Source organism: Anopheles funestus, chromosome 2RL (assembly GCF_943734845.2).
Source record: "Anopheles funestus chromosome 2RL, idAnoFuneDA-416_04, whole genome shotgun sequence".
NCBI classification, from domain to species: Eukaryota; Metazoa; Arthropoda; class Insecta; order Diptera; family Culicidae; genus Anopheles; species Anopheles funestus.
Window position 1 is genome coordinate 55,244,022 of NC_064598.1, and position 24,471 is coordinate 55,268,492.

Consider the following 24,471-nt stretch of genomic DNA (forward strand, 5'->3'; position numbering starts at 1 on the left):
TGGACACATTAAACTGGTGGTAAATCTTGCAGAATGAACAATGAGCCAGGTATATGGTTGAAGATAAGTCAAACTATAGTCATAATCAAGATTGTCCCTAATCCATCTTTATCGTACAACGGCCCCAAAAAAAGGATGCTTACTTTTATTGTTGGACGAACCTTTCACCTTCCAATAGCCCATTACGTCTCAAGGAGTTTTCCTTGTAATCGTTTGTGTTATCAGCACAATCCATCCCATCTACTATCGAAGGCGCTCTTTGTCCAGCGTACAAAGCAAAATACCTTGTACTAGAAAGGGGTTTTGCCATCTCGCTGTATAGTTAACCTTTTTGACAATCAATGGGGCATAAATTTGATTCACCTTTCTTATGCTGTTGCTTACCGTTCTCGTACACACTTAAGTGTTGATCGAGTTTGATAAAGTGTGAGCGCGTATGGTAGGTACACGCAAGAGTTACAGATACTAAAGATATGCGTTGACATAGCAACAAAAACCGATATTGCTCCACGTCTAATGTCGTTAGGTGTAGAAACCATACATACATCGGTGTCCTGAAATGTAAACTAATTAACGTCATGCACATGGGTTGACATTTTATCTTCATGTCACCCACATGTTTCCTTCGCTCTCTCTCTCTTTCTCTCTCTGTCTCTCTCTGTCTCTCTTTCTCTCTCTCTCTCTCTCTCTCTGTGTGTAGATGTAAAAAAATCCACACTAGAAACACAGTATGCTACATCACAAGACAAGCAATATCCGGTTTGTATAGACAGGTCTTTCATAAAAAATCTACACCGTAAAGGATGGTTTGATTAACAAAAAATGGAAAAAATGAAAGCACTCGATAGCTGTAAGGTACCATGTCTTTGTTTGAGATGCAATCCTTTCCATGGTGCATAATCTACATCACAAACATGTGAAGAAAATATAAAAACAACTTATGCTAATTAATATTCCTTGCCACTTGAAAGGCACACAAGATATAAATTGTGTGTTATACACCTAATTGGCTAGCTGGTTGTAGAATTAACTAAAGCTTCTATTCTACAAACTATTTTAATTTATCACTCTCCAATCTGCACAGAAAAGCAACATAAACGTCTTATTTAATCACGTTTGTATGCAGTTGTATGTAAGGCGATTTACTGGAAAGACTACAAAGAACTAGAGTTAAAACGAAAGCATATGATAACATTCGGAACAAAACATTTGAAGTTCGCTTACAACAATGGCGGTAAGTATGGTAACGGATCCTCTCTCCTTCAATTAGAACAATACACTAACCGAACTGTTAACATTGCGAATTGGCCACAGGAAACAGCAGTTCGCAGCATATACGTTGGACAAGAGATAATACAGGTTAGCTGGGAAGTACTCTACCAGGGGCTAGATTCTGCGAGCGCAATAAACGCCATTGTTGAAGATAAATGCCTTCTCAGTTGGTGCTGCTTTTAGAAAACAAAACAAATAAAATCCACACATCAACCCGCTCCCTGCCACTCAGCTACTACCCTGCAACTGCCCCCCCTCCACCCCTTACCCCTTGCCTACTAAAGGGAATGGTGCGGAATGGCCCAGATTCGCCGCTATGCCAACTCGAGCGGCAGATGCCAGTCGTGGTTGCGTTGTGCCTCCGCTTTCTTAGCAACATTGTCATCAAATCCACACTGTGTGCGACATAGCCGATGTTGGAGGGAAGACGTCGTCTTCAGCAAGCAGGGAATTCGGCTTACGAGCAATTTTATGTGCGCTTTTTTTTCTTTCTTTTTGGGACAGACCAAAATCCACGAGGGCGTATGAGTGAATGCAAGTTTCAAGCACCAAGCCCCGTTACGATGCGTGTGGCGAAAGCAAGCCGTACGTTTCGTTTCATGTTATCTCGGTTGAAAAGAAAATCACTTTTATTAAGCACTCCCATCGCTTGCCACCGACCGAGAAAAACTTCCGGACGCGTTGATTCGCTGCTCAGTGTTACGTTTTGCGCAAATGGTCGACAGAAACCGAGGGGGAAGGGTGGTTCGGTTTACCGGCGGGTGTTCAAGTCAACGGGACGGGAAGCACCATCAAAGCGACTCTCAGCATTGAGCTGTGTGTGTGTGTGTGTGGTATGTGCCAAGGGTAAAGTAGCAGAAGGATTCACAACATACACAAAATGAAGTGAGAGCAAACTCAAATACATCCGTGCCCCGTCATTTCACACCCTGCCAAGTCCCATCCCCAAGTCGACATGCTGTCGGGAATTACAGCTGAAAGAGGCCATAAGAATACGAGGGCTTTTGGGTTATGGGCTTTATCGTTCATTTCCAGCATTTAATTGCTGTTCGGTACGAGACCTCGTAAAAGTCGAACCCGAAAGGTGGTGGTAAACGGAAAAGCCCGGAAGCAGGAACGCGCTGCTGCCTACTTTATCATATGTGTGTTTGTGTGTGCTTTTTTTTTCTTTCCTATCACTAAACAGTACCGAGGTAATGTGTAAGACTTCGCGTCACTACCAGTGCATGAATCATTTGCCGGCCGAATCTAATCCGTTAGATAGTGTGACGGATGACAAACGTGATAACGATGATGATGATACGATGCTCTTTACAACACAAGTGTCTTTAGATGAAGGGGACTTTCGATGATGAACCACATTGTGACATTGTTTCACCATATGATTGGTGGTTGTGATTTGGCGTTCAACTGATAGTGAAAGAATAATTACCTTTGCTAAATGTTATGAAATTTTCGTTAGCCCATCAGACAGTAGATGTATGCATTTATGAACTCCCTCAACCCGTAATACTCACATCAACTTTAATGCCGGTGAATGGAAAAATCTTGGCTGGTGGGTTTTCAAACGGTGAATACCGATAGAACTCCAGTGTGCCCCGGTACCATTTGACCGAGTAGAGTGGTGCACCTTCCATTTCATACTGACAGTGCAGCTGTGCCTCCTGGCCGCGTCTCACCCACGGTGGTTTGATGGACAGTGAGAGATTCCTCAATCCCGTGCCGGTTACCGAAGCTGTAAACAGAGGAAACAACAACAAACCACTCACATTAATAAGAAGATTCGCTCAACATGCTTTTCCATTATCGGCGAGAGAAACCAACGACTAAATGATGTGAAAATCGAACTGAAATCATCGGATCAATGGAATTGAAATTTATATTCCCGAATGCCCCACCCGACCGACCCACGGACGTCACTCGTTTTGTGTGTGTGTGTGTGTGTGTGTGTTAATACCGGCTGCAATCTTTTCCAAATCTCTTCTCACATTCTACACCATCAAGAATGTAGACCGCATACAAAGAAACAAAAAATCAGCTACCGGGTTGCATGCGCGACCCGCGTTGCTCGATCCAATCGACATGGACCGTATGGATGGACGGGAGCTTCAGCAAAGCAACCAGGAAAACTCTCCAGGGATATAAATATCCCAGCATGCCGTACCGCCCTCCACCAGAAAAAGAAAAATGCTGCTGCCAGTGTGCTACCCAGCTTCAAAAGAAGGAAAGAAGGAACCGTGGCGAAAGGATCGGTGACCGAAAAATGGAAGAAAAGCCTATTGACAAGAAGTTTATCGGATTCCACGGATTTTCGGCTGGGGCGCATTTTTCTTCGATGAAATTTGATTTCTTTATTTGGAGTAAAAGTTCACTTTGATTTCTCGCTTTACCCCTGGGAAGGAGATTGGTTCCGATCATCACACCATCGCGCGTTGCGTGCGTCGTGCACCACAAAAAAATCCTTTCCGTGCCGACTGCTGGGTTCGTTACTTTTCCTTTCCCTATTTTTACTTTCTTTTCAGTTCATTCCTTCGACTTACTTCCCAACACCAACACCCGCCACGGATGGCTTTTGTGCCACCGGTGGTAGGATGGTTCAGCGTTCTTAGCTGTGGGTGAATTGATTCTCGGTTTTCTCTAGCGCTAACAAACGCTCCGATCTACGCGTGGCTGATAGTAACCATTTCATGGAATGAGATTTTTTGAGGTTTTGTGAAGCGATTCCTATTATCCATCTCGTTTGTTCGATGACAATGCATAACGGAGAATGATGGAATCTTCAATTTTCAAAATTGCATTGCCATTTTTTTGTGTGTGTCCTCACGATAAAACCTAATTTCAAGCTGGTTTTGCCGCATACAATACAATTACTTTTTTTTTGACAAAGCATTACAACATTTTATGCACTCCCACCCGATAGCAGACACCAAACTTAAAACATCACATTACACGTTCCAGGAATGGTACGGTTCGATTCAAACAATTTCCACCTGACGTGCGATAGCATAAATCACGGATCTTCAAATTATCACAACATTAGCGAAACATCGACAACCGTTGCGATAGCTTTTCAATTACCCGTGTCGCCCAAGAAGCGACGGAATCTTTCGATCTTGATCGAAACGGTTTCATTCCATTCCGAACACGAACGCGAAGCCGTTCGCACAATAAATAAATCCTTAACGCCACTCCTAATTCATTTGAAAACGGCTTCTGAATATCAAATATTGATCATATTCCCGGTGGGCCGGATGGTCGTTTATTTGGCCGATCTGCCTTATCCCGCTACTCGCTTCACATTGCTTTCGGCAGGCGCGAACCGAAATCAAATACGCGTCCCACCCCACTAGCACACTTACCATTCGCATCCGGACACGATGTACCTTCATAAATACAGCCCGAACGCCGCCAACGCAATGGCCCTATGCAAACAAAATAGCCAAACGTCCTTCAGCGGGTGGTAAATGTGCAAGGGTGCGCTTTGCAGGGTGCAATCAAGGGAGTAAAGGGTGTGGAGGGGGTAAAGGTGGGACAAAATGCTTCTGTAATTTAACGCGTTAGCTCGAAGGATCTTACGAATTCGACCCATTCGTTTCCTACCGTACTCCATCGGAGTGTTCCATTCTTCACCATCTGGCACACGTTTCGAAGGGCGAATAGACAAGACAATTGGAGACTGTGCTGGGATAAAACAAAACCCCCAGAAGCAAAACACGGTCCGGAATTGACAATTGATTTATCCAGCAAAGGAGGAAAAAAGTGCGCCCACACCCTCATATACATGCCAGCACAAATCTTCCGATTCGTATGAAACGCTTAAAACTCAGACGAACATTTAAATATGATGGTGTTGAACGAGGGTAAATGGTGAATTTGAAGCGATTTGGTGTAGGAAGCTAATTTTGCTGCACGATCAAAACCTCACTCACCGTTTCAGTTTCACTTCAAAGTTAGTTTTCGGAAAAATTATCTTACGGCCGAGTAGATAAACCCTTCGTACCGGGTGGTTTGGGTTTCCCGCGATCCGTGCAAGCAAAGTGGGTTGATGAGTTTTCCCATCATTATCAAGTAATTGTGTTGACACAGGCCAGTACGGTTGCTAGTTCTCGGTTGACTTAATCTCGATTTTTCATCGGCTCTCTGTTTAACGATATCTTCATGGGCGCAAGTCATCAAACTTCTTCATCCCTGTACCATTCGACGCTGGCAAACCTCGAATGAACGCCGGAAAGTAATAAAGCTGTCCCAATAGCAAATTCCATTGCCCATGCGAAATCAAACGGTGGCTTCAGCTTAACGAATCGACGACAGCACAAATCGAACACGCTCCGACCGTGCTAATGGAAACGAAACGAAATTTAGACAAACTTTCCCAGGGACGAAAATCTACCAGGGTACAGTTGCTTTCCCTAGCCACAGTTTCCGGATCCGTGCGATGCGTTGGTTGTGCCGCGTACCTTTCACCTTTCACCAGCCACCAGACGATTCCCGTGAGCAGTCATCGCTTTATCATTAAAATCACCATTTTACGGGCCGTACTGATTACTTTTCTATTGCTATTTCGCACCGAAAGCGGTGTTTATTCAAAAGTCATGTCGAAATTCGTCACCCCGCGAATCGAAGCTGCTCAACCGTGGCACACGAGCCTCGAGCCCTAACGAGCTTTTTCGGTTTGACTGCTTCGTCATTGTTTGACCTCAGCGCCTCCGACCGTACCGCCCGTTCAGCGTAACCGTGCGCTTGCAGCAAAAGTTAAAATCGAAAAGATAAATATACACCGGCGGAGATGATGCGACGATCTCGGCACTGTTCCCGCGAAACGTCAACGCGAGACGCGGTGACAAAAGTCACCGTGACGTGTCCATCACTGGCCCATCATTGAATCTGGCCGATCCGTGCGTCTACAAGTTTTCAAAAAAAAAAGTTTGCTCTCCGCTTTCGTGCATTATTAGCGCTGTTCCTTACAATGGCGAAACATGGCGTGAGAGATTTGCGACTGTTTAAGAATAAAAAAAAACAAAATAATGTCTTGTGGGAAGGGGCGAAATTCCATGAAATATTCCACGAACATGATCAGCTCGCGGAAGGACGGCGCTGGATGGTAAGATGTTCTAATCTTGCTTGCCCCCTCCCCCTACTTCCCTCCCTTTCTTCTTTCCACCGATATTTGCCCCCATCCCGTGAGTACGAACGGAACAATGGATCTTGTAGTAGAGCAAAGTGAAAAGGCATTCGCCTTTCTACCTCTCGATGTTTCGCTGATTAATTGGCGATGTCTTTATACACCGAAATGATTTTATAATTTCGAAAGTTAATTTTTGTTTACTCTCCTGACTCCTGCTTCTAGCGTTTCAGTGTGACACGGCACGTTGGATGTCCGGATTTACATACCCCCGCACGATAGAATGCCGAACGCGTCAGCTAATGGAGGCGCCCAGTACGTTTAACAATGGAGACGCCTGGTGCTTCATGTTGATGAAAAACGACCTTTCGTGAGTAGATTCTGGTTCTTCGCTTGAAGAAGTCTGTTGTTCTACCACGTTTACAGTGAAGCGGGGGGAAAAAACACACAGAAATAGAATTAAGACCTTACCGGCACAATGTTGCGGACCATTGATTTTTGGTGTGTTGCTTTCTTAATTTGTTCGCAGCATAAAAACGAACAAGTTAAGTAATTTGGAAACTGCTTCCTTGCGAACCACAGCTGAGCTCCAAGCAACAAATGTCCATTTGATTCGTCGCATATCACAATATCCAACGCTTCGCATAAGTTTCGTCCAATTTATAGATAATAAATGTGTGTAATCATTTTATCAAACCTAATCTTATCTACCGTATGGTTGGTTAGCAATCGTTTTTCTAGCAGATTTATTTCTGCCCCATCACGATACTTGAAATAACTCCCTTCGGGGTAAGAGGGACACGATAAAATGCAACCCAAACGTGCCTTGTGAACCCTTTGCATCATTTCAGTTCCCGGCCGCCATCGAACCAAAACACTTTCCTTAACATAAAAACACGGTCCAGTAGATTTATCATATCTACACATCGTTTCTTACACACATCAACAATAAGCAAGTCAATGAACTGGAGAGCACATCAGCAATCTCAACAAACACATTCCTTTGCCACACTTTTATCGAACTTTCATTTGCCATCGTCCCACACATTCGACGTTACACGTTACGTTCCAAGCGCGTTCCCATGTTGGGTAAAAATGATAAATGTATCATATTTTTCACTTAATTTCAGCTTCTAGCCATCCAAACACCAAACCTAACCGAAGCGGAAACTTCCTTTACGCTCCACGAACCGTTCCACCTTTTTTTTGGGGTGGGGAGAGCTGGAGAAAAAAAAGACGAACAAGTATTCTCAACGGAGATGATTTATTGAAACTTTTGGCCATCGGTAACGGGCGTTGCGGGTGAAAGGATAAGAATGTAATGGGACGACCGAAAGTGAGTGAAAAGCATACTACAAGGGTGAGCAAAAGAAGTGAAAGTTGCTTCAAAGGTTAGAAGCAAAAAACTTGTCATTACTTTATCACTTCTGTCCTGATGCAATGTACGCTGAACCACACATACACACGGCCACATTAAACCACACGTGGGTTCTGTAAATCTACTTGCTCCACATGTGTTAGCTTTTTCCTTTATTTTCCTACTTCCCGTCGATGCTGGAACGGTAGGCGTCACTGAAGCCATCTAAAACGTCAAGATAAATGGGTCCAGATTACAATGTTAATACATTAGACCGGTGTGAGCCAGCACGGTTCCGGACGGGAAGCGAATCAAAAAACCTAAACTCAAACGACACTTATCAAGCGTTTCTCAAGTGCCCTGTCCCCGGGTATTCAAGAGTTAAACCGACACACTGGTTGTTTGGAAGCTGGTTCGCAGATGAAAAAATGCCCCCTCACATATCGATTTGCTTTTTCAAGCCGCATAGAACAACATCCCCATGCGTATCCAAAACCTGTCACACGAAGTAAGTTCCACTTCTTTTTTTTCCGACGCTGTCTATGTGTGTTTCTGGTATGTCTATTCTCTGTCTTAAGACGTAGTCAGTGCCAGCGGATAGAACATAACAGTCTATCAGAACCCGACAAATGGGCCACAGAACGCAAGCAAATGATATATACGATTCTCTCAAGCTGTCTCTCGGTCGCCGTCACGGAAAACGGGTCCACATCTTACACTTCATTGTAACATACGGTAAAATATACGTGGTTTGGTGTGTGCTTCGGAGTTTGTTTTTTTTCTTTCCTTACTCCCAAACTTGCTTATTTTTGTGTGTTTTGTTACTTGCTTTCGATGCGTCATGTATAAATGGGAATCTTTGTTTAACATCTAAATACCATCAGCACACCCTCTTATGTCTTTGTTTTTATAATAAAGCGACAACTTTATTTTATTGAATTATTTAAAGATATTATTTTAACTCTTCAACATATAGAACTCACAAAGTAATAGACTAAAACTCCTTTAAAAACTCATTCAGTGATTCGGATTAGAATTTAAAAACAATGCATGGTAAAAATAATCATTTTATTTGTAATTTTGTTAAATTATTTTTGTTTAGTTAAAATAAAATGTATGGTAAATCATACCTGTTTATGTAATGTAATAATAATCACTTTAAGAATGTGGATATACAACTTGATTCAGTCAAATCAGTGAAATAAATCTAAAACAGTACCGTCGTGAAATTAGGGTTAGATCGAAACTCACGCAAATACGCAACAATATATCGACCAGTTTGGGTTAGTTGAAGACATATTTCCATAGAAAAGGTTCATATTTGGGAATTGCTATCCATAAGACAATGCGGCACATGTTACGATTTATGATAATGTCACACGAACCCGAAGCATTCCAAATCGCGGAAATGAATAGAGCAGAACCAGACAAGTGTGTTCGTTGTTCGGTTGTACGCAAACTACACACGCAAGACACACGGCAGTGAAGCTTCACAGCGCCTGCACAAAGGAAAGCTTACTCGAAACAAAGAGCCACTCACAAATGTATTGAATAAACGAAATCAAAGAGCATTTCACAGCCACACTTTGATTATCGTTGATTTGACTTTTCTCTGCTTGGCATTTCATGGCTGAATATTTTTTTCCCCAAAGTTTCCACTCGTTTTGCTGTTCGTGTTCCTTTTCCTCTCCGCAAGCGAGAGTGTTACCATTTTTTGTTTGCCGAATCGCACACTGCGCATTTAAGCTTTGAACTTTATGTACTTGTTCGTTTGCTCGTTCATTGGGCATCTTGGAAAAGTTGTGCAAAAAAATAATACATAAATAAATGGAACACTCTGCAAGGAAAGCCATTTCTACGGTGGTAAAACCGAACCATTACCTGGAGGGAAACTAATTAAAGCGGAAGATTAATAGACTCGTTTATTCCACCTGCCTGTCTGCTGCCCATCGCATTGCAATTGGTTACACTTGGATAGCCATTTATCCATTTGTGCCTAAGGATGAAACCCGCTTCGTACCAAGGTAAAGGCACAAAGACCACCAACATGCGTCGTCGTCGTCGTCTCGTCTATGGATGCTTTTGTACTGTTGCGTCTATCGGCGTTTGGAACGTGGAACGTCTATTCCTCAGGGAGTCAAAGTGCACATTTGGAGTAGTGATAAATTTGGTAATAGCGATAGCTTCCGTCATCCCCATGGGTATAGTAGATATCCTATATCAGCATATCTGCCCTAAAGCAAGTTGCAAAACCTCGAGCCATTGCTCCTAACCGACAAAAAGGGTAAAACTTCCCATTGATTCTCTGGTTACTTTCACACATCCCTAGAGCATTGCCAGTCAGCATCTTAAGAAATGCATACCGGCTGAAGGTGCATCATTAACTCGTCGCGCTGGGACTCAAATTAACCTTCAAAGTCTTTCGTATCGCTCACCGAAGCTGATGCATAAATCAGCATCCTTCAATACGGTTCGGATCGAGCAGAAGTGCAAAACTATGCAAATTTGCCTGCCCCTTTCAATCACTACAATCTTCACCATTGATTGGCCGTGAAGCCCAGACGCCGTTTAACGCTAACCACAAAACGAGGCAGCCACATATCGGGGCAGATAGTTGCGCAAACTAACCCTTCCGCCTAAGATTGTCCAATCAAGCCAGCTGGAATTGGTGGACCGTGAGATTCGACCGATGTATCGATTCTTTTCAACGAGATGCAAGAATCCATTCGCACGCACGCGTGTACAAGAATGGACGGGAACCCGTTTTTCCTGGATTGACTGAGTACAATCATCACCTTTCCAATCGAACCGAGTTCGGCGAAAGGTTCTGAATCTTCGAACCTGCAAAACGTGAAATAGGGGTTTTAAGAGCACGACCAAAACAAGCATGGTATAACGATGTTGCGGGGTAAAACTCTACCAGTCACCGGACGAACCGGTTTGTGCGACGAGCGCTGCTGAAACCGAGCTTGGAATTGGAACGCTACGTCCCTTTTCAAACAAACTTTCCATGTCGCAAACGATACCTGTGGGTACCTGCGATACGTGGCCCACTATGCTAAACGCTGATCCTTTCTGTACGGAAAACACTCTTTCTCTGCCTCAGAAAATACAAGTCCACCGTAACGAACACAATCTCGGGTTCTCGGGAATAGTCCCCGAAATAGTCCGTTTATTCGATTTACTTAATGATGCGTATTAAGCAGGATTTGCATTTGTTTGGCACTCGTATGCGACCTTACCACTACATCTCCCACAAATCGTTCTCGCAAAATTTCGCTCGCTTTCCCTACCATGCTCATCAGGCGTGCTTACTTCTTCTCCTACAATCGTTGCCCGCACTGGCAAACGCCAGAGTAGTGTTGGATGTTTTTTGGGGGGGAAGTTTTCTGAAAAGTTTTACCGAGTTGATAATCGTGTCGATTCTTACGGGACGCGATGCTCTCTGTGACGACCGAAAGCGGCGTACACTGCATGCAAATGGGACCGTAGCCTTAGCTTGTATACGCTTCTCCTATGGCCCTATCACGTTCGTTCCACCATCTGCACTACAGTCGCAAGGAGCAAACGGCATTAAAACGCCAAACCATTGAATGCGCTGGAGAACGCTACTGCACCCGACCGTACGAGGTTGAATGCTAAAATAAATAAAGAATTAATTTGTTGTTTGCAGCAATGGCTGAAAAAAGCACAATTCTGTGTACGGCAGTTTCTTAGCTGTGCGACAGCAATACTTCGCCGAAAGTTTCCCCATCCGCATGGGCTTTTTTTAGTGTAATTTATACCTATTATTTTGTTTCTTTGAATCATTCTTTAGTAGAATCTATACATCTATTTAATGTTTAATTAATCAAACAAAACAATACTTTTTTCAAAACGCTAAACAAAGCCTTAATGTGTAATAATACTGTATTATAAATGTACTTTTTTACAGTTTCACTTTCTATTATGGGTCCACAACTTCAAATGAAAGCCTACCATTTCTAGCTTTCCTTAACCAAATCCTTAACCAAATTACTTTAAATAAATCGGAAATATTTATTCCGATAACTGTTTGAAAAATATTACCAAAATCGTAAGTAGCCATTCAATATATATAAGTCGAATTTTGATAAAAGTGGCGAAAATCTTCAAGAAATATATAAAAATATTATTTTAAGTAATGGTCTACAATCATAATGGCCATTTGCAGTTAAAAATTGGTTGAATTTATAAACAACAACAGTAAAGGCAGTGAAATTCTTATTTTTCAGTTGAAACTTAAGTGTGATTTCTAGAACTGATTGTGAGAAAATTGAAATACTCAGAAATGGATCCAAACTTCAACTCACAGTTTGAATCTAAACTAGAAAAACGTATGAAAGTGAAAATTTAAAAAAATCCAAGATATTTTTTAAAAATAAAAGTTCTTCAAACTAGTGATGGGTCATACGATTCATTTCATGGCTCGACCCGGAGTCGGGTGCAGCAAAATCGAAATCGAGTCCGACCCGTGGGTGCAGCGGGTTCGGGCCGACCCGTAAATATAGGTAGGTTCAGTAGATCCGACCCGAACGGGTCGGAGTCGCTTATGATAGCTTGCACCTACCGGAATCGTTGCACCTATTGGACCTACTGAACCTACTTCGACCCGAGTCCGACTCGAACTTGCTGCACCCACGGGTCGGAGTCGCTTATGGTAGCTTGCACCTAGCGGAATCGTTGCACCTACTGAACCTACTTGTATCTACGGGTCGACCGGAACGAGTTCGGGTCGCTTATGGATGGCTCCGACCCGGTAGGTTCGGGTCAAACCGCCCATTACTACTTCAAACCACATCATATGTCGAATTCAAGAAGCTTTTGAGAGTAATATGAACTAGTAACAATTTGCTTATATTTAAGAGAAAGCTTTTACTGTTCCAAAAATATATGGTAAGAAAAGCATCACAGAAAAATTATCTCTATCTTGTTGTTAGTTCTAAAACAACTTAAATTAATGTAAAAAACATTTTTTTATCATGGTTCATTGAACTAACAAAAAATTGAACCACCAACCACCAAGGTTCATGTGGCCTTGTAGAAATCTGTATAAACGCAATATATCCATTCAACAGTTCCCTCTAAAGTTCTTGAAACTGTTGCTCACAACCGTACAACCGTTCAATCAATGCGTGGTTATAAAGTTACATTTCATGTTTCTTTCATTTTATATCAGATATAAAAATGAATGCCTTATGTCATTACTTACAGAACCAAAAATCATCTGCTGTATGGTACCCTTGCATGATCGATGGTTTACATGCAAAACTGTCAAATTGTTATATCCATCCTTTAAAATAAAACATCGCCATATTTTCTGTCTAAAACGATCGAGGTGTGTTGGAAAACGCAATACGAAAAAAAAACGACCAACCAAACGCACTGCTAACCACAGTGTCATATGCGAGTAGAAATAGGTCAATCAACAATCGTCTCATAAAAAAAAAATATATATCTCTCTCACAGCAATCGTCACGGCCAAGAGCTGTTGTTATTACGGTCGAAGCATGGTAAAGGCGTAAACATGTTCAAAAATATAAAAACTTACATAAAACTCAAATAAAATCGCCCGATTTTTAAAACACAATAAATACAATGTGTTTTGCTCCATGTTTTTTTTATTACATCACACAACCATACATTATGGGAATCAAATTAACTGTCAGCATTGGGTTGTTGTGGAATTTTAAAGAGCATTGAAATTTATGTTTTTTCTTAACATACGTATTGAACCAACCAGAACAGCACCATGCATGCATGCTCTGTACATTCTAGTGTATCAAAGCATTTATCCGATACCTACCACAAATTTGTGCAGTAAGAAGAACGATTATGGCATTTACGTAGACACATTTCTCTTTATCGGCCATCACTGTGCGTGCTGCAACGAAAGGGAAGAATGAGATAAAGTTATAAACACGTAATGTCATACACAAAACTTCATGCAAAAAACAGGGGACGTAACAGTAAATTGTGCCAGCGGTACAAATAATGCATAATTTTAGGTACGCGTATGATGAATAAAATGGAGTAGATAAATGTGACGAAGAAAAAAAAACATAAAGCATTATTTAATAACATTCATAAAGAAAAGTTTTCTCCTGGCGTGGTTCTTATACCGTGGTCGCTTCCGACGACAACAAGGACGGGTAAGCGCTAAACAACCAAAGCTCAACATTCAAATATCAAACACACACAGTAAGCTTTCGGACACGCATACACACATCCATACAGCACATACGTTCACTCAATTAGGCATAAATATTTTATGAGAAACAGCCAGTCAGCCAGCCACTAGCTAGCGAAAGCTTCAGCCGGCCGCAAAAGACATCCGGGATAAAGCTAGGGCTGCAGCCTCCGAACGTACTAGCCCAACTCTAGCCCGCAGTACCCGCAAACCGGTCAAGTCTGTACCGGTGGGTGGGAATGGCTGCTTCAAAACGAAGAAATGGTAAACAACGAGCAGAACATAAAAATTATGCATAATTTAGTATCACAAGCCATAAATCTCACATTCGGGGAGGGATTCGGCTCGGCTTTCGTTGCTTTTCCGAATTTTCCTTTACCACCGATGTTAGTTTAATGCTGTCCTCGTACCATCGCTTCAAGGTTAACTTTAACCAACGTTAAGCTTAAGCAATAGTATCTTGTTTACAAGCTTTTGCTGTTATCCTACCTTTATTTTGTGCATTTTTTATTCGAAGAAGCTATAGCTATAGCTATATATGAGCATATCAAAATGTCATTGTCACTACCCCTTTCAATAGAATGTTAATTCTACAGCTTCCGTTAAATTTTAGACACTTGATTTTCGAAACATTTTACATACTTTCGATCAATTCCCGGAAGCGGTTATCCATACACAAATTTATCTGGGAAACTCTTCCCTACTTTCTAAGTCTCTCTCTCTATCTCCTCTCTAAGGTCTCTAAGATCTCTAAGGTCATTCCGGCCATTTTAAGCTTTTTTTAACACGTAGCCGGATAGTAAGGATTCACTACGTGGGGACGGTCCGGATGGGATTTGATACCCGTTCCTGTCATGTCATCAAGCTGGTGTCGGTTTATAATCAGGCTCTTGATTGTCTCTGTAGAGTAGACCTGTCAGTCTATTTCTTTGTGTTCTAGGTTTTCTTTTTCCAGTGTTTAAAAACTTTGGTTTGTTTTGTTTAATTTTGGTTGTTTTTTTTCTTTTCTTTGTCCGGTATTCTGCTAGTCTTTGGTTTTTCTTTCTGTATGTTTGTTTGTTTGTGTTCTTTTTGTTTTATGTTTTTTGTTTTCCGCTGCTATTGCCCTATCATGTATTTTGAGGGCCAAAAAACATGTAGTGAAGCTGCTATTTCCCTATCATGTATTTTGAGGGCCAAAAAACATGTAGTGAAACTTATGCGTGGTTTTCTTCGGTGTACATTCTTAATTATTTATCTGGCTAATTTGTGCTTTTTCCTTTCCTGATCTTGTGTTTTTGTTTTTGTGTTTTTTTATATGATAAATTGCCCAAAAAGACCAAATGTCATGATGAGCATTCATTTCCGGACGCCACTAAAATAAAAATCAACATTTTTTACGTTTATGACCTTTTTGTTACTTGATTTTACGTATTGTAAAAGCATTACAATGTTTGAGTTGAATTTATAACAATAATTTGAATTTTTTTACTTGATCCTTTTTCCAAGTAACGTACAATACTTCGAACAATCTGAAAATCAAGCGTGTTGGACATCAAATAATATAATATCACAAACTTTCGACTCCTTTCCCGATCATCTATAAATTCCTGTAATACCTAGTAGAATAACTTATTTCAACATTTGAGACACAACACAAATAAAAAAAAAAGTTAAACCAAACCCTAGGATCTGTTATTTGTTGTTAGACCGATCATTTAGCACAACACAACTGTTTTTTGTCACGTTTTTCAACTGATATGCCCTGTTCGTCCATCAAAAAATATTCCATACGTAAGACAAAAGCACCTGTTCAACTGATTGGTTGTGTTGGTCCAATGATCTACAATGCTGTACAACGTATTGGATTGCATAACAAATAAATTTTCTCATTTTTTCGCTTTTTATTTTGCATCCCATACAGCTATATTTGCAAGTGGGGCAAAAACTACAGAGATGTCACGCCGGTGTTTTTCCTAGCGTGTCTGTCCGAAAGCGATTGGAAAGGCATAACACAACCGCAGCCACTCCATTCGTCAAAAAATAGCCGAAACCCAAATAAACGCATAACTCCCTGTCCATTTGTCGCCTAGACACCTTCATTGCAATAGCAAACGAGAAGAAAATGACCCAAACAAAAAATAAAAAACTTTTCCACCGATAGAACCTACGGATGGTTGATTGATTACCCTGAAGGCTCATTCGACACGGAAGCGACACGAACCAGTGAAGCGCACGGCCAAGCATAAAATAACAGCAAAAGAGCATATATCGGTAGCGTGTTTGAGGACAGCGACAGTGACCACACGCCCCACGGCCATCAGGAACAACAAAAAAACAGCTGTCAAATAAATCAAACGGTTTGAAGTGAAAATCAATTTAGAAAAAGGATGGCAACGAGGTGGCGTTGAAATTTGATGGAACACCCATCGCAACAAAACTACAACGATGTTCATTTTTTCCCCCGACAAATGCGAACATGTATAAACGACCCAGGGAACTGTACGAAAAATATCGAAGGACGCGAATATCTCGGAAAAAAATGGTTACGTGAGCTGCAACACATCAATAAACTTCATGTCCGTTCATGTAAGCTATATGGACAGTATGATGCTGAACAACAATACACACTATATTCCGACACAACACACAGCTGACTGTGTATGCTGCAGAGTTTTCTAATTCATTGCACGTCAATCATTAATGGTCTCTTTTGGGTCGACATGCTAATTACACGCTCAATGACAAACTTCATATGAAAAAACTCTTACAGCTTGTGAAATTGTGCCTAAGTTATTCAAACGATGAATCTGCAGTTAAAAATCTACATAACAAGTTAAGAGGTAAACATGACACTTTGTTTACAAGTTCAACAATATATTCGATTTGTAACTTCACACGTTATGATATTTATACTACAACCAAGTACATGTATACACACTGTTGTGGAGCTATATGTGTTTAAAGAGATGATAAACAAAAATTTTAAATTCGGACATTTTCCTACTTAAATATATGTACAAATTTTTTTCACAACACCTCCTTTTATATTAATTCTTCCAGATTAATCCCAATCAAATCTTCTACATGCAATCCGGTGCAAAGTTTTATCGGATTTTTCCGTCTTTAAAAGCTTACAATTACAAACGTTTCACTGCATAAAGTAACTCTAAGCGAACAGCTTACATACCTTCACGAACCTGCAATGGTCTATTATGGCTTTGCTAACGGCTATTCTTTGCAGTACCATCGCCTTTTGTACACCAGCTGCTCCAGTAACTAATGACAATGTTTGCTTCAGTACAGAGAAGAAGAAAAGACAACAAATACAGCCACAAATGGTGTGCTTCGACACTCATGGATTCCACAGACTAACAGATATATAATGTTGAACTTTCTCACCACTATGCTGTGACCGGAACATGTTTCTACACAAGCGTTACATGATTGTTCGTAAGAAATCCAAGGACGATAAGGTGTTAAACTACCCGATTGCATCCTGGAGGTACAGCAAGCTACCAAACCAGATGAAGTATGTTCACAAGCTGCCACAAAATGATGAACCGATATAGAATGCTTCCCACTGGGGCAGGTGATCGGATAAATGATCAAACAGACCATAAGTGACATTTCGAAATTGGGTACCATGATGCAGCAACTCTTGAACCACTCGAAAAAGGATATGGTCAACGACCCACGTACGTGCTCGGCCGTAGGGGTAAAGGTTTGTCCTGTTTCGTAAGATACAAACTTAACATTCGACCGTATCTCATAGACCTTTAAAAAATACTAATTCTGCTGAACCCTATCTAACAAATTCCAAGCATTTAAAGTTCTTTCCGCGAATAAATTAGTTTGCATTATGGCGTCTAAAAATCGGACGCTTTCATAAGTTATTCCGAGTCAGGTTTGAATTGTTTCACCTTGCCTCAGAAAGGTTTTACCCTTTGTGTTCTTGAACCCTTTGTGAAAATTTGACTTATTGCTATAAATCTATTCTATTATTTATTTATAAATTATAAATATAAAGTTGAACTAGCTTTGAGAAAATGATTAAAGTTAATTTGACATTTCATTATCAGTACGGTGAATTAAAATTGTTTATGGTTGCTAAAATATTTAAAATTATTCAATATAAACTATTTAAATTTCAATCAATCGATAAATAATTTAAAATCACGTTTTATGAAAAACTTAAAAATATATTAAGGAATAGTGTAAAAATACTCAATACTTTCGGTTACTTTCGGGTCATTTAATTTCTAGACATATAAAGAACATTATTTAATCCTTCATTTCTCTAAACTGACTGTAAAACTTACAAGGAAAAATTGCATATTTTCTCAAACTATTTAGTATTTTATGAAACTTTATGAAACAAAAAACTTCTAAAGGAAGACAGATTTGGGCAGTTCTGGTGGTTTTGCGTGCCTAGAGAAACAAATTAAATATTGCAAAAGAAAACAAAGGTTGAGAATAAGTAGCACATATACATACAGAGAATACATTTTAAAAAAATAAAAATAAAACATGTAAAACAAAACATAACACAACATGCAATCATAAAGCACAAATCTGGGCTACAGCACGAGTTAAGAAGAATTAATCAAATAAAAACACTATAGATTGCATTCCAACGAATAAAAATACACTGGCAGTCTCATGCAACACACGCATCGGTTACTCACTTCTACGGAACGTCCCGTTTCAATCGTCTTCGCCAAAAAAAACGGAGGATTCCAGGATAAGGGATGGTTCTTGATGGTAATTTAATTGGTATACGGAAATGTGTGTATGTTTAAAAATTTTGTTCAGTCTACAAACTATGGCACAGCGTATGATAAGCACTAAACACCAAGCTTAGAATCAGGGAATCTTGGTATCTTTGAGATCCTACGCAACGCGGAATCTGTACGCGAATGAATTCTGCTTAATTATACACTTGTTAAACACACATGCATCTTATCTCAGCGTATCAGTTTACGCCTCAGTTACTCTCATTAGAACGAATTGTATTCTTCACTCGAGTTGCATATCTTTATGCAGAATTTCACTTTTTTATCCAAGTGTAAGAACAAACTCACAACGCACTGGTATGGTTTAACAACATTTTAATCACTCACATCTACTACCATGCACATTTTATTGCAGCATAATTTTATGTTTGACTCTTTATAATCACTAAATTTGTAGCAACAATTTTTAAATATTTCTTTTCCACCTTATAGACTTTGTTTTGTTATTTGTTAACACTTACAACGGCTTGGAACGTGGAAACTTTAACTTTAAGATACTTCGTAGCACTTATATCGACGCAATCGACACGCTTGACAGGTGTCAAGGATGAATTAGTACGCGTACTTAGAATCTGACAGCTGCTATTTAAAACACTGTTAAAAATTAAACTGTATTAAAACGTTCACGAACACAATTTCACATATATTATTTTACTAAAAAAATGCAAAACATTGCACACGCATGTCTAACACAACACTGCAATACTGTGCTAAATGTATCCAATATCGCATAGAGTTAATCTTACCGAACAATTATATAAACAAAAACATTCGTAATCTACTAATCGGCACACGTTGTAAGCACAGTTTAAACAGAGCTTCTAAAGCACGAATTGAATGTTACGGTTGATTCTCCTCTGTACTGGAAAAGGAAATGTGAAGATGAAGCCGTATTTCGGTTTCCTTTCCAGTTATCCGTAACCGGCGTCTATTCCCTTGCGCTCAATTCTGTGGCTGCTCAACTTTATTTCCTTCTGTCAATCATCCGGCTCCTAGCTGTCGACTGCGGAATGCATGGTCCTGCATACAGTACCAGACAAACTCAAACACCGGCACTCGACGCTAAACAAACACACGAGCATCTTAAATGACAGACATCGCTAAACGTGTCTGACTGAATGTGGCACCCATAAACCTGGCAGCCGAGATCGCTACGCAATCGCCAAGATGTGGTTCGTGGAACTTCGAGAACCAGTGGAATGCGGACACAAAATTCGCAAATACCAACCACAAAACCGTGGGAACTTCCGCCAAAAAGCGTACGTCCTGATGGCACGATGAATATTCGCACACTAAGCAGGCACACTAACCGTCGGAATGAACCTTTGCGGCAAGCAAACCGATGCTCGTAGCATCACCGTAGAGCACGAAGTGACCGAGTCCGATCCGATGTAGATTTCCATTTTCGCCACTCCGTATCCGAGTCGAGGTTGGAGAGAAATTTTGCCGAAAAAAGAGACCGCTGAGCATGGCAAGCACCGATCCGCTCATACGCTTCGTGCGTGTGTTTCGTGACCGGACTGCCGGGATAACTGTTGTCTCCGTTGGGATGAATTCCATCCTATCTATTGTCCTTCTGTGAATTGTTGTGATTTTAGCTCTGCTACTGATAAACATGCTTCGTATTTCTTTTTTTCGACATTTTTTGACTCGAAAATCGGCGAGTACAAACGAAAATATTTGTTGCAAAGGGTGTGATTTATGTGATATTTATTTCGCCTGTACTTTCGGTACATAGTTTATGCAAACTGTGTGCATGGGATCAGAAAAAGGTGTGCAAAGACAACCGTGTTGTCCGTCGCTGCGTGCATTTGCATTCATAAACATACTTGTCTAGTACACCGAGTTGTTTAGAATAACGTAACAGGCATCGAGAAGCAGAGAGAGGCAAAGAGATTAATAGAGAAATAAGCAAAATAGGCGAACGCATAGAGATCGTTCGCTTACAGGTTGCATCTCTTCGGAGCATTACTGTGAACCGATTACCAGCATGTATTTTATCAGCATGCAAGCACAGATTTATCATCACTTGGTTAATCGATGTTGTTGTTCTTTTTTTCCTCTACTAATCCACGGCAAAGCCTCTCCAGAACAGCTAATCTAGGTGATTTTCAAGCAGCATGAAACACATCAGATAAACACAGGTTTCCTTTGGGCGAATGAATAACGTTGAATGTATAATGCTTCTTTTATCCTTTTTGCGAAACGTATCTCGAAGCGATGAATTTATCAAACAGCTCATCTTTCTTTGAACTTAGTACATTTCGGGTAACATAGAATAACGACGATAATCTAATCCGTGGGGAAATGTGTCCCTGCACCGCTGTCCACTTTCCAATCCGGCGACGCACAGCCGGAACGTCCGATGGCTCGCACACGAATACTGGCCGAATTGACATTTGGGGCAAAAATACCTTACGGCACCTTAAGGTAGCACTGCTTGTTGACAGCGTGGTGCGAGTACCGGGAGCACAGATCTCAAAACGCTAAAAGTTACTTTCCCATGGTACGCTCATCATTCTATTAATTCAAACCATCTGTACCAGGAGCCATGCGGGAGAACAGGGCATGTGTGTGTGTGTGTAAACTGGCGTCGACAGGCGTTCGTATGAAAGAAAGGACACGTTCAACACTGATCGCTGAGATCAGAGCAATGCTGACTCTAGCTGGATCCCATCGGCAAAGCGCAAACACAACGTCCATTGTTCGGGATTAGAGTAAAGTTGTTTCCTTACGGATGCGTAAGCCCATCCCCGTTAACCAGGCCTCTAATGGGCAACCTGCACGAACCGGGACAATCAGCAAGACCGACCGAACGGGCTTTGTGGCACTGTGGAGCCAAAACGTGAGCATCAATCGTACCGCCGAGGCGTACCACTTCAACCAACACCAGGCTGGACTTAGTTACAGCACCCAAACCCATTGCATTACCCGTAAGGTTGGCGTACCTGAACGGTTCCGTTTGGCCTGGTGTAGCAAAACTGGGGAGTAAAAACAAAAAAACCAAAAAAAAAAGCGGAAAAAAGCTTGAGCTTTTCAAGAGGATTAGTTTGTGCCTTGGAATTCGAAACGCTATTGTCTGATGGATTGAGTGCCGGATATTTCCTGTACATTCTTGCAGACTGCGTTTTTTTCTGGTGTTGTACATCCATTCAACAATGTGTATCATGTGCACATTTTCGTACAAAGTCGTTGAATAAATGTAGCAATAAAAACATGTTAATACTTTAACTATTGTAACTAGTGTTACAATAACCGATAAACCGTGTGCTTCGGGTTTATTCAAACTGGGCATACAGGATGAGGAGAAAATATTCTCAACAAGGATGTGTTTTGTACTATCTTGTAGCGCAATTTAATTTTAAACGATTGTAGTCAAACCCCATGCAGGATTCTACATCTTATGATACCTAATGATTTCTTTCAACAGTTGACAGATTCTTTTTACATTGATATAGAACTAGATATTTCCCTAAATATCTAAGATATTTAGATGAATATCTAGAAGTAGATAAGTCCCTAAAAAGGCAAATTGTGAGGGTTTATTCCGCTAATCAGAAATGATTTCAATAGTCCAGAAAATTGTACTAGTATGGATCCCTCCTTTATTATATTCGAAAATTAGGATCAGTTTTCCATTCCATTGTAAACGAAATCGAAACTTGTGTAGGCTTTATAAAGTTATTAATGGAAGAATGGAAGTTCCCAACAACCAAAATCGTAACAAAATGAACGATTGTTCAATTTCTGGGTGTTTTTGCATTTGCATTTGAAATATTGCATCAATGTTTTTTTATATTCTTAGCTTAAGTTGCTTTAGTTATTTTCTTGCTAACCAATGTCTAAAGTAACTAACAAAATACCTTAAAATACATTTTAAAGCATTTGACATTCAAAGAGAGTAATACCACTCCGGTGCTTGTGCAAGAATTAGTGTGTTTCCTGTCCTATCCAAACGTGTTTTCAAATGTCGCTTAATTTTCAAATGCAATATTATGTTAATAATTACAACAGACTTTCACAAATATCAACAAACAAACAAACTGATTTTTTATACATCTAACGAATCATTTTCCAATTTCATATTGAACTAGTCATTTGCAATACTCATTGAAAGATGACTTTATGACTGCGTTACTATTATCGTGCGGCTTATTTAAAAAGAAAAGAAAACATACCTCTATAGGCAGCATACAATGCTATGAGCCATTTGCCTTCTAGCACATCGTCATAACTGCGAAATCATTTCCAAAAACACTTTGCCAAGAAACGATTAACCACAGCACTGGTAACGTAATGAGAGTAGCTTTTAAGCGCCTCCTTCTATTCATTTTGCATGACCACGATAAATCATACACAAATCCATACGCTTCCCACTTTAACTATCGTCATCTTTCCGTATCGCGATGCTCCATTCCCTGGCCCTGGCGCTTGCCATGCTAACACCGCACGCATAAAACTTAATTAATTTAATTATTCATACTTTACTCATCATCAACAGCCATCACACGTTGGGTGCTAAAATCCTTCCCACTTCCTCCGGTTGTCACACCATCGCATCCTGCCCATCATCCCTTTGCCACCATCTGTCCTACAAAGCGTGTATAGATTCTAGCAACCACGCGAAAATGTACGCTCCCATGGCGTGATGCCCGACGATGTGAGCGAATTTATGGACATGCTCCCCACCTTAGTATATGTTTGTGTACGGCAAAATGACAAACCGAGCAAAAGCCACCCACTCGTGACACTTCCCTAGGCGACACGACAACACCACAACATAATCCACATCCACACGCTGTGTGTGCCCATCGCTGGCAGGCGTGGTCGTTTCAACGCGACGGAAGCGCACGGTGTGTGCAAGCCGGAACAGGATCTAGAGCGAACCAGTCAAAGTGATCTTCCAGTCAGCGTTAGCCGCTGCCTGCCGGAAAGCGACCTCAAGGTCCGCCACCGATCTCAACACACAGCTCAACCACTATTCCCGCCATTTTCTGGCTCTCCTCTGCACAACGAGTCAGCGCTGCAACTACAGGGCCTAAACGCATGGCTGAAAAAGGCGTCAGGCAGGACGCAACACTGAAACGCAAAGAGACTAATGGGAACGAAACGAGTAAAGCACCACGGCTCATGAATTACCCTTATAGTTAATTTGCATTTTATTTAGTAATTAGGATAAAAGCAAACCCTGCCTTCTGTGACGGCTCGACGGTGAAACGCAATGGTGTTGTCTTCGGTCTGGTTTCATCTAACGTTCACCGATCCAGTCATATTGTATGCATCGTGTACTGGCTGTGATCATAACACAGCTGCCCCTTCTGCTAACCCTCATTTACTTTATGTTGTCATTTTACTCCTTACATCGTTTACACTTGTGTTTTGTTTTGTTTGTTCTTACACCTTCAAGAGCGCATGGCTTCATTATTCATTTTACTTTTGCAATCGGTTTCTTCTTTTTTTTGTTACTTCCTTTTTTGTATTTCACTCGCTTTGAATATTGTTCGCACTCAAACACAACTCTTCTGACCACTATTCATTTGCTCTACTGTACGTATTGTTTTATTGCTATTGTTCATGCTGCATACTTGAGCTTTACCGGTTCTTAAAGACTGAACAAAGCAAATTTGTATGAAATCGTTTAAGTTTATTAGAGAGAAGAATTTTTACATTTCACGTTTTAGAATGTATTTTCTTTGAATTACGTTTTAGAATTAGAAGAATTAGAAGAAGGATTAGA

At 40.7% G+C, this 24,471-nt stretch overlaps 1 protein-coding gene across 4 annotated transcripts in view; it reads right to left on the reverse strand.

Moving 5' to 3' along the window:
• The window catches only part of LOC125760686 (uncharacterized), a 111,772-nt gene extending 88,735 nt beyond the window's left edge, over nucleotides 1–23,037 (reverse strand). Inside the window, exons 1-4 of one of the 4 annotated variants that reach the window (XM_049421059.1) lie at nucleotides 19,959–23,037; nucleotides 18,627–19,328; nucleotides 13,576–13,653; nucleotides 2,790–3,007 (exon numbers count right to left, since the gene is read on the reverse strand). In XM_049421059.1, the coding sequence (XP_049277016.1) occupies nucleotides 2,790–3,007; nucleotides 13,576–13,642 (285 nt within the window). In that variant the 5' untranslated portion in view covers nucleotides 13,643–13,653; nucleotides 18,627–19,328; nucleotides 19,959–23,037. Of the gene's footprint in view, nucleotides 1–2,789; nucleotides 3,008–13,575; nucleotides 14,292–18,626 lie in introns of those variants that run through there. The other 3 variants (XM_049421058.1, XM_049421057.1, XM_049421056.1) reach the window with 3 other exon arrangements.
• Between the last annotated feature and the right edge of the window lie 1,434 nt (nucleotides 23,038–24,471).